Raw genomic sequence first — 12,500 nt, 5'->3', positions numbered from 1 at the left:
CACATTTCCAATACTGTCTGCGCTTTAAAAAAACAACACATATCATGAGCGTTCATTTGAAAGAGAAAAAGAAACGCCCGATAATCCATAAATATCACATATACGTATGTGTGTGTATGTGTGCATTTGAGAGTGAGTATGTATGCGTGCGTGTGTGCGTGTGTGCGTGCGCTCGTGTGTGTTGTGTAAACAAACATTCATTATCAAGTCATCACCTTTTCACGAGGAGTTGGTGTCGCTATGGTGATTCAATTGATAACACAATATATGTAAAGCAAAGCAGAAACTGCAAATGCAACAACGTAACTAACGGCTCTATCAGAAAAGACAAAATCTGCGAAATACGAAAATTGGAAGCCAGAAACACACGTCTATACACCCATAATACAATAAAGTGTTACATATTTCAGAGGAGTAGAATAACAGAACGACAAGGAAGTTCGTATTAAAACATGTTAAATTAGCAAAGGGAAAACATAAGAGTATGGAAAAGAGAAATCGACCAAAGAAACACAGAACCATTGATATGTATGTAAGTGGAGGACATGAAATGTTTACTGTTTATTCGTTGTCAATGTTGCCCGCTGGGCGAAATGCTTTGCAGTATTTCGTCTGTGTTTACTTTCTGAGTTCAAAGTCCGTTGAGGTTGACTTTGTATTTCATCATTTCGAGGTCGATTTAAATAAGTACCAGTTAGGCACTAGGGTCGATGTAATCCACTTAATCCCTTTGTCTGTCAATGCTTTCCCCTCTATGTTTAGCCCCCTGTGGGTAATAAAGAAATGAATATCGCTTTGGTGTAAGGCGGCGAACTGGCATAAACGTTAGCACGCCGGGCGAAATGCTTAACGGTATTTCGTCTGCTGTTACGTTCTGAGTTCAAATTCTGCCGAGGTCGACTTTGCCTTTCATCCTTTCGGGGTCGATTTGATAAGTACCAGTTACGCACTGTGATCGATATAATCGACTTAATCCTTTTGTCTGTCCTTGTTTGTTCCCTATGGGCAATAAAGAAATAAGAAACGTTAGCACACCAGGTGAAATGCTTAGCGGCATGTCTGTCTTTACGTTCTGAGTTCAAATTCCGCCGAGGTCGACATTGCATTTCATCCGTTCGGGGTCGAATAAATGAGAATCATTTTATCACCGTTGTGGGGGCCTTCCAAGCGGTGTTTTCCAATCCCTTGGATATCACTCAGCAAAAACACGGGTCCACCCGTTTTCTGTGACCCTTGTGACATGTCCAGCCAAGCGGAACTTATGCTTTCGATATTCTGCGATTTGGTCATTCGCTTCCCTCTGTTCCCGAATTTTCGGATATAGACTCGCAATGATATTCCTTGCATCGCTCTTTCTATAGCCCTTTGCATCGTAGTCAAGCGATTTTCTCCATTCTTCGTTGTAAACCACGTCTAACTTCCGTATATGAGTTCATGTAAGACAGTGCTATTAAAAGTCTGGTACCATCATCATCGTCATGATCGTCGCCGTCGTCGTCGTCGTCATCATCATCATCATCATCATCATCATCATCATCATCATCACCACCACCACCACCATCATCATCATCACCACCATCATCATCATCATCATCACCACCACCACTACCACCACATAACCAGCACTACCACCACCACCACCACCACCACCACTACCACCACCATAACCACCACCACCGCCACCACCGCCGCCACCACTACCGCCACTACTAGCCTCAGTAAAACCATCGCCACCATTCTTAAGCTCGAACATTTCCTCTGCACCAAGACAAACGAAACGCCACTACAACCACCAAGCAGCAGCACCGCCGCCACCACCACTACCTACTCTTCCTCCTCCTCCTACTACTACCGCTGCCGCTGCTGCTGCTACCGCCCCTTCAACAAGCCGCTCCAGCCCCTACCTCCCCCCAAAGAATGGTGTAATTATGCTGTCAATATGAAGGCATTTGTGCTGTAAGAGTGCAACACTGTCAAAATCTAATCTCCCACTATTGTCATTGCTTTTCTTCGGCTTTGAAGGCCTCACTGGGTTTACTACTACTACTACTACTACTACTACTACTACTACTACTACTACTACCATCATTACTATTACTAATGCTGCTGCTACTACTACTACTACTTACTGCCATTATCATTACTATTACTACTGCTGCTACTACTACTACTACTACTACTACTACTACTACTACTACTACTACTACCACTATCACTACTGGTACTAATGCTGCTACTACTACTACTACTACTACTACTACTACCACTACTACTACTACCATTACTGGTGATAGAATGGTGTAGTGATGATGATGATGATGATGATGATGATGATAATGATGATGATGACGATGACGATGATGGCGACGATGACGACGACGTCGAAGAGGCCGATGATGATGATGATAGCGATGATGATGATGATGATGGTGGTGGTGGTGGTGATGATAGCGAAGCGGGTGATTGATGGTAGTGGTGTTGGTTTTGGAGATGATGATGATGACAGTGATGATGACATTGGCGATGATGACGATGTAGAGATGAAGGAGGAAGAGGCGGAAGAAGAAGCACTACAGGAGGAGAAGGGTCACGGGCGGGCATTGATGAAGATTTCAATGATGAGGATGATGATGATGGAGGAGAAGAGTGGAGGAACAGAAGAAGCTTTGAAGATGGTGATGACGATGATAATGAAGAGGAGGCGAGGATAATGATGATGGAGGGATGATGAGTTCGATTCCAAGCACTTACCTGAACAACAACAACAACAATAATAATAATAATAATAATAATAATAATAATGATGATGACAACACCATCGAAAAATATCTTAGGAATGAGAGCTCAGGTTCGAAACATTGTGTTAACAACAAACAAGATGAGGACAAATATACATCAAAAGTAAATAATGTTAATAATGTACAAGTTTGGTATATGTTTAATTCCATCTTACACGTGTTTTATTAAAATATACAAAATACATTTTGAATATAGTTATTAATATGGAACAACCAAGCTGAAATGGCATCAAATATTACTCTTTAGTATCAGTACTAATGGAATCTCTTTTAGAGACTTTAGAATTCACTACTTCATCTTGTTGCAAGATCAGCGACTGGTTGTCGCTTTTTTGTTTATATAACGAATGAGGATGAACGACTGCCATCTCTAGCAGGCAGGTGTCTAGTGCTGAGGACGGGTAGAAACCTAGAAACCAGACTGGTCTACTGGCCTTGCCATGCTGTAGGGGAGTGGTTCGTTTCCTTACTCGTAATACATCAGACACAGGCTATGTGTCGTTAACCAACCGAAAAAGATGTTTTTCTGGGGTTAAAATGTAGTAACGTAGTTTTGTATGGAGCAGCCATGCTGCAGTGGCAACAAACCTTAATATTTAGTATTATTACTACTGGTATCTCTTTTAAAGATTTTACAACTCGCTACAATTAATATTCCTCACTACTTCTGCTATAAGCAAAAGGGATGAACTATTAAGGAAGAGGGCAGTTGAGAATTCACTATTAATATTCTTTTATTTTGGCACAAGGCCAGCAAATCTGGTTTCCAGGGAAATCAATTACATCGTGCGCAGCCGTCAGCTGGTACTTGATTTATCATTCTTGAAAGCCGACCTTGGCGAAATTTGGACTCAGAACGTAAAGACGGACGAAACACAGCAAAGCATTTTGTCCGATATTCTAACAACTCTGGTTTCCGGGGAAGTCAATTGCATCGAGCGCAGCGGTCAGCTGATACTTGATTTATCGACCTTGGCGGAATTTGGACTCATAACGTAAAGACGGACGAAACGCCGCTAAGCTTTTGGTCCGGTATTCTAACAATTCTGCCAATTCTCCGCCTGACTATTAATATTGGTTTCACATTTTGGCACATGAGCAGCAATTTCGGATCAGTTTAGTAAGTCGATTACAGTTACCCTAGTTCTCAACTGGTACTTATTTAATTGACCCCGGAATAAAGAAGGACGAAGTGCCGCTTGGCATTTTGCCCGCTGCAGTAACGATTCTGCCAGCTTTCACCTTACTATTAATATTTTTTGTAATAGAAGCACAAAGCCTGAAATTTGCGAGAAGGGAAGTAGTTGATTATATTAACCCCCAGTGTTTCAATGGTACTTAATTTATCGATCCCGAAAGGATGAAAGGCAAAGCCGACCTCGGTAGAATTTGAACCCAGGACGTGTAGACAGATGAACTACCGCCAAGCATTTCACCCGGCGTGCTAGCGATACTGTCAGGTCACCATCCTCGCCGTCCTTACTATAAATACCAATGGCAATACTATAAATATTTTAAAAATCATGATAGGTATTTATACGTGTAGAAAAACATGTATAAGATCTTCTATTCGTTATTCCACAAATAAGAATCAATACAAATATGATACTTGGATGAAGCTGCAATTTATAGTTTGTTTCAATATTTGGACACACAGGCAAACACATACACACGCACACACTCACACACTCACACACACAGGGTTTTTTTTAACTTGACAGCTGTTCCTGGAAGCTCGGAGATACGTAATAATTGTGATCAGCAGATAGAATGCGTAATGTTATGGATATGCAACCAGTAAATGGTAGCATAGAAATATTACCGTTAGACCGGCTTCCTTTATCAGGAGATAGAATTTCCAGTTCAGTTAGATGAACACTTCCACGTCGCCACCATTAGTTGCACGCATTAAATCTAGACGATACAGCACAATAAACAGTGGTATGTACCTATATATACATATATGTGTATACATATATATATATGTGTGTGTTTGTGTGTGTGTTTATGCATGCATAGGTGAATGTATATGAAACACTATGAGCAAATGTGATAGATTTTCATTGCATTACTTTTGGTGTGGAATAAATAAAAATGGTTCTTAAATCTTATAAACTCGTAGAAAATTCTAACTTTCAATAAAATTCGTTCTGCTTGTAATTTGTAGGCTGTGCAAGCATCGTACGCTGAAATTTGCCGCCAGGAACAGTAAGTACCACCACCACCACCACCACCACTACTACTACTACTACTACTACTAATAATAATAATAATAATAATAATAATAATAATAATAATAATAATAATAATACTTTTTAGAAAAAATTGCAGGAAGTACTTAAAACAGTCAACAATATTTGAAGAAAGATTTTCTTAAGATAAAATTTATTAATTATATGAAGACCATCTTGTAAAAAGAGAACAGTGAATGACACGAACCATTTGGAAGAAAGTTTGCGTACGATGTGAGTGGTGAGGTTTTGGGCCCTGTTGACAAGCACAGATAGTGCGGCTTTCTCTTCATGGCATTCGGCTAAATTTTTCTTTTCCTTTTCATTTTCTCAAGTATTAACGCCCTTGTCCGATGGTCTGTCCAGTTGATCCCCAATACGTTTCGTTAACACGTTTCATTTTCGCTTTCTTTCTTTTTTTTTTTTTTGCAAATACTTTGAGTTTGGAAGCGTCGGTGTGTCCTCATGGTTCAGAGTTCACATCACTGTAATCACTAGGTAGGTGATGTGAAAGAATATGTGAGGTGAGATGGGTTCACGCGTGAGAGAATAAAGATATTGGTGAAGTATTTTGGAGTGAATGAGCAAGGTGGACGTTGTTACTACTGTGAGGGCAAATGTATAACAAAAGTAGGCAGGAGTGTGGAAAATGTTTTTTCAACAAAGAAGAGAAGGTTTAAACTAAAGTTTTAGATTAATATGGTAGATTAGCAGCTTTGAAAAATTTCAAAATATCTTTCTTCATAGACTGTTTGTGTAACGATGGAGCCATATAGAATAATGTCTAATACATTGGTTAAACATACTGCTTGGACAGAAAACAAGTTTACGGAATCAAGTACGGTCACAGAACTATAAAATACCGTATGATTGATGGTCATATTATTGTTACACCAACGTGATCTGACTCTCTTCGACGGTCTAAATCACTATGATATGCATGTATAGCAACCATGAGTGCATGTCTTTTCATTTCTTCAGTTAGCATGATATCTTGAAAGGGTTATCTGGAAAAAAAAAAAAAACAACGATACATTAAATAATTTGAAGGTGTAATGAACTAAAAACGAAAAGCCCTCAAATAACCGTCGCACCCTGTATGTATAATAATAATAATAATAATAATAATAATAATAATAAGAAGAAGAAGAAGAAGAAGAAGAAGAAGAAGAAGAAGAAGAAGAAGAAGAAGAAGAAGAAGAAGAAGAAGAAGAAGAAGAAGAAGAAGAAGAAGAAGAAGAAGAAGTAATTTGGGCCAATAAGTATAGATCCCTTAGTGTGTTTACATGGTGAGTAGTGCACCGACACAACTTAGGCTACCTGTTCTCATCCGCAGTGATGGTACACTTCCGTTGGATCTATTTCGGGAACTTCGTAGTGGCAGTTAAGGTAATAGGGTTAATTAATAGGAGGTGGATTTCGTATTAGACCTTTATTGGGTACAACATATGTTTCGACCTATCAGTCTGGGTCTCTTTAGGTACATTGATAAAGATGGCTCACAACAGATTTTTAGTGTCTGCTGGCTTGTTATATGCCGATCAAGTATACTATATATATGTGTGTGTGTTTGTATGTATAACTATATATATATATATATATATATATATATATATATATATATATATATATATATACATAAATACACACATGCATACATTTATATAAGTACTCACACACACAAACACACGTGTATGTATGTACATCTTTGTCTGTCAGTCTGTTTCTCTCGCTCTCTCTCTCTTTATATATATATATATATATATATGTGTGTGTGTGTGTGTATGTATGTATGTATGTATGTATGTATGTATATGTATATGTATATATACATACATACATACATACATACATACATACTTTATTACATACATTATTATCATAAACGTATATGTTTGTGTGTGTATGCGTGTGTGTGTGTGCATATGTATGTATGTATGTATGTATGTATGTATATATGTATGTTATAACTTACGATCATTTGTAATATCGCGACGTATTTTATTCACACGTCTGATTCACATACCTTTATGCATTTTATCAAAACAATATATCAATTTAAATATATCTTGCTGTATTGATTAAGCAAATGAATTGGAGTTCAAACATTTACAATAACATTATGCCAGTTAAAAAAAAATTATAGTTTCGAAAAGCTGACAGGATACCTGACAATTTCTTTACAGCAGCCGCCTACGGTTCCTGAATAAATAATAAGACGATGAAGATTACAGGGCAGGATCCTCCTAAATTTTATGATCTATACAAATTTCTATACAATATCTCAGGTCTTCTTCTTTTAATACTAGTGTCTCCCGTGGTCTTACTCGACCAATAGGAATTCGAATTTAAATTTAACTCCATTTCAAAATGAATAAGAGCTTTGTACTCAAAATATCGTAGTAGCAAAATGCTTTTAGTCGCGTAAAAAGAGTGTACTGTTTCACACGCTTTTCATTTCAATGTATACATCAAACATACGTACATAAATACATACGTGCACATACACATATGTACATATGCATATATATATATATACATACACACACACACACATTTGTATGTATACATGTAGCTATGTGTGTACATACACACATATATATAATATATTATATATATGTATTTATATATGTCTATATATATGTGTGTATATATCTATGAATATATATATATATATATATATATATATATATATATATATATATATATATATATATATATATATATACCCGTACATAAATATGTTTATTTATTTATATGCACACAGACATAGAGAGAGAAAATGAGACAAATAGCAAACATGTATACACACATACATGCACACGTTATTATAGTGTGTGTGTGTGTGTGTGTGTGTGTGTGTGTGTGTGTGTGTGTGTGTGTGTGTGTGTGTGTGTGTGTGTGTGTGTGTGTGTAATAAATAATTTATCGCAAACTTACAAGTTACTGATCTCGAAGCTGGGCACCGAGTGAACTGAAGTGGATTAGCGTAGAGAAAGACAGCAATGTACAGGCGCCTGGATGGATATGCAATCGAGATAACACATCTTAGACTACTTCTTTTGTCGTTCTATCGGCATCTTTGCCGTTGTCGTTGTTGTTGTCGGTCTAGTTCCTGGCGTTTCGGCTTCTACGATTGTGGTTGGGCTTCTTCTTCGTTATATTTCTTTTGTTGCTGTTGTTGACGAAGGTAATCTCTTCCTAACATAAGTCAAGAAAACTTGTACGAATGACAAAATACTTATCTTGTTCAGAGGAAGATTTTTAAAACCGCCTCTTGTACCCGTCCGCGCCATCATCCCCGACATCAGTCGCAACAATAACGAATGTTACTCTGACGCCAACACGTTCGCCACCATTAACGTAAAATACAAAGCAACGGCAACAGAAGCACCAAAGCCGAACTCTTCTGTCGTACGCACGCACTCATATGCAGAAACACACACACACACATTCTCACGCATACACAAAGACACGCACATACATGCGTACGTATACACAAACACATGCATGAATATAGAAAGACATCCTTATATTCATTCGCAAGCACTCATAAATATATATGTATACATACGATTGAAGATGTATAAGCATCTCTCTCTCTCTGTATCTCTCTCTCTCTCTCTCTCTCTCTCTCTGTATATATATATATATACAAGAAATGAGGGCAGGGAATCGTCAATTAATAATAGAATTAACAATTAACAATTTTGCCAAGTAGTTCAGTATGAAATAAACCTTTATCGGTAAGACCATTTATCATCATAAATATAAGGGATTAGCAATTGAGTTGCTTCTCCAACATACTGAAAATTCAGAAACAGCAGTCAAAGAACTACTGATTCTAAACTACAAATTTTTCTCTAAAATGGATGGCGATATTTATGGCACACATAGAACAAAAAACCGGAGGGAAAAGCACAAACAAAACAAGCCTTTAGTTAATTGGGTACGAATCGTTTCATGGTTAAGCGAACGAAAACTTCACTATTCCAATCTTCAGCCCAAATATTCTGATAAATTTGAAAGTGTCTCTAAAAAAATTCACGGTAATCCTTGGCCATGCGACACCAAAAATCAACGATAAGAAAGGCACTTACGAATTCATTGGCTAGCGAGTTCAGGCATCCCACCCCAAAGAAATCCACTCCATGTGCGCCACAAATAGTCCCGTATGAAAAAATGTTCCGTGTGGAAGGATTACGGTTTAACCATCCAACTTAGAGATATCAAATATAAAATATACAAGAAATGAGGGCAGGGAATCGTCAATTAATAATAGAATTAACAATTAACAATTTTGCCAAGTAGTTCAGTATGAAATAAACCTTTATCGGTAAGACCATTTATCATCATAAATATAAGGGATTAGCAATTGAGTTGCTTCTCCAACATACTGAAAATTCAGAAACAGCAGTCAAAGAACTACTGATTCTAAACTACAAATTTTTCTCTAAAATGGATGGCGATATTTATGGCACACATAGAACAAAAAACCGGAGGGAAAAGCACAAATAAAACAAGCCTTTAGTTAATTGGGTACGAATCGTTTCATGGTTAAGCGAACGAAAACTTCACTATTCCAATCTTCAGCCCAAATATTCTGATAAATTTGAAAGTGTCTCTAAAAAAATTCACGGTAATCCTTGGCCATGCGACACCAAAAATCAACGATAAGAAAGGCACTTACGAATTCATCGGCTAGCGAGTTCAGGCATCCCACCCCAAAGAAATCCACTCCATGTGCGCCACAAATAGTCCCGTATGAAAAATTGTTCCGTGTGGAAGGATTACGGTTTAACCATCCAACTTAGAGATATCAAATATAAAATATACAAGAAATGAGGGCAGGGAATCGTCAATTAATAATAGAATTAACAATTAACAATTTTGCCAAGTAGTTCAGTATGAAATAAACCTTTATCGGTAAGACCATTTATCATCATAAATATAAGGGATTAGCAATTGAGTGTGCCATAAATATCGCCATCCATTTTAGAGAAAAATTTGTAGTTTAGAATCAGTAGTTCTTTGACTGCTGTTTCTGAATTTTCAGTATGTTGGAGAAGCAACTCAATTGCTAATCCCTTATATTTATGATATATATATATATATATATATATATATATATATATATATATATATATATATATATATATATTCTTTTGCCTCGTTCAGTCATTTGAGTGAAGGTAAAATGTCGACTCTAACCCCAGGAAAACCAGACTTCTGCGTGATGTGAGTATGAAGCGCAAAAAGGCGAAACAGATATCGCAAGGCAACGTATCTTTCTCTGTAACGACTCGACCACTTTGCCTGTATCTGTATATATTATACACACACATATGTCTCTGTCTATGCGAGCATGTGCATGTTTGTTTATACATAAATAGACGCAAGCGTGGCTGTGCGGTAAGAAGCATACTTCTTGACTACATGGTTCCAGGCTCAGTCCTACTGCGTGGCACCTTGAGCGAGTGTCTTCTACTATAGCTTCGGGCCGTCTACCAAATCCATTCACAAGGCTTTGGTCGGCCCGAGGCTATAGTAGATGACACTAGCCCATGATGCCACGTAGTGGGACTGAACCCGGAACCATGTGGTTCGTAAGCAAGCTACTTATCACACAGCCTCTCCCACGCCTATATCGTACAGTATTTTTATAAAAGTCTTTTCTTCTCTAGGCACAAGGCCTTAAATTCTTTGGGGAACGGGAGCAGTCGATTAGATCGACCCAAGTACGCAACTGGTACTTAAAAGAATGCTTTGGATGCTGTTGTCTTAAATACAGCGTGTCTGTGAAGGCCTTGAGGTTTGGGTGTCGTACACAGGATCACCGGAACGACGATACGTCGTGTTCTCGAACGAAACACTTCATTTCACATTAGTCCGGTCCACTCATCTGTAAATAGGTAGTCCTGTGATGAAGCAGCGTCCTGTTGATGTGGAAATATTTTGACCTCGGTCATTTATAAGCTGTAGAAACCGGATAACCGACTTTGGTCATTTATAAGCCGGATAATCAACCTTGGTCATTTATAAGCCGGATAATCAACCTTGGTCATTTATAAACCGGATAATCAACCTTGGTCATTTATAAGCTGGATTGTCAACCTTGGTCATTAATAAGCCGAATAATCAATCTTGGTAATTTATAAATCGGATAATCAGCATTGATCATTTGCAAGCTCGATAATTAGCCTTGGCCATTTATAAACCGGATAATCAGCCTTGGTCATTTATAACCGGACAATCAATCTTGGTCATTTATATGCCGGATAATCAACCTTGGTCATTTATAAACCGTATAATCAACCTTGGTCATTTATAAACCGGATAATCAATGTTGGTTATTTATAAACCGGATAATCAATGTTGGTAATTTATAACTGGATAATCAATCTTGGTCATTTATATACCAGATAATTAGCCTTGATCGTTTAAATGACCGTGGTCATTTATAAGCTATGGGAACCGGACAATCAGCCCCAGAGTCGTAAGACTCGAGACATTAGTGTGCAGGAAACTTACTTTACTATATTTTTACAGTTTGCCTGAAGAAGAGTCAAAATCATGTTTAGAATGTCTTCACTTAAAATGTCTGTTCGGTCAGAGCTGTCCTGAGGGTAAATAAGAAAAAAATAAACAGTGACATGAGCAACAACAACAACAACAACAGCAGCTGCAGCACTGTGTCTATGAAAAACGAATCGCTTGTCTCTGTATTTCCTTATTAACTATAAGCACAGCAATACCACAATGACTGACAACATTAATTATATTACTACTTCTCTACAGCCATCTAGTTCACAGCAGAATGGAAATTCACTTATTTAGAATGTAGGAATATTTTTTGCTATAAATACGTGCACGTTTATATCTGCTTATAAAAATAAGAACTGCGGTTAGTGTTGTACATAATACTGGTGAACAAGTATAGTGAAGGTTCTTTGTTTTATGCTTCCGCTCCCGATCTCTGAAATCTAGGTCCCAATTTTGCTTTTCATCGCTTCAAGGGTCGATAAATACCTATTTATATACCAGGTTCAATCTTTCTTACGCAAAGAGAGGAAACGCCTTTAACCTTTTACGAGACCTCCATGATTCGAGGTCTCGTAAAGTAGTACGTAGATATGATGATAAAAGCGGTGACATGATATGATTGTGATAAAGTGGATTGCGCCAAAGGCAACCAAAATTCTAGGAGGTGGTATTTCACCGGGAGAAAGATTAAGTGCATCATACAAGTAAACCAAGGACAGATTTGAATAGAGAACGCAAAGGGCTGCAAGGCATTCGATCTATTTTAACAGTTCCTATAAACCAGCGTCTTGAATTGGTTTTTTTTTAATCGGCTCCAAAAAGTAAAAGGCAGTGGTGAGCTCGGTCGGATTTGTGTGCAGAACGAAAAGTATCGGAAAAATATGGCGAGATATTCTATCCTACACTCACCCATTTCTGTAAATTCGCT

General features: G+C 37.7%; 1 protein-coding gene across 2 annotated transcripts in view; it reads left to right on the top strand.

Annotated features, from left to right (window-relative positions):
• The first annotated feature begins 193 nt into the window (after positions 1–193).
• The window catches only part of LOC106878943 (uncharacterized), a 91,270-nt gene continuing 78,963 nt past the window's right edge, over positions 194–12,500 (top strand). The window contains exons 1-2 of one of the 2 annotated variants that reach the window (XM_089356190.1): positions 194–532; positions 4,966–5,006. In XM_089356190.1, the coding sequence (XP_089212316.1) occupies positions 485–532; positions 4,966–5,006 (89 nt within the window). In that variant the 5' untranslated portion in view covers positions 194–484. The remainder of the gene's footprint in view (positions 533–4,965; positions 5,007–12,500) is intronic. The other variant, XM_089356191.1, reaches the window with a different exon arrangement.

The sequence above is a fragment of the Octopus bimaculoides genome, chromosome 8, assembly GCF_046866305.1.
Source record: "Octopus bimaculoides isolate indiv1 chromosome 8, ASM4686630v1, whole genome shotgun sequence".
NCBI classification, from domain to species: Eukaryota; Metazoa; Mollusca; class Cephalopoda; order Octopoda; family Octopodidae; genus Octopus; species Octopus bimaculoides.
This window is presented reverse-complemented; position numbering and strand designations above follow the sequence as displayed.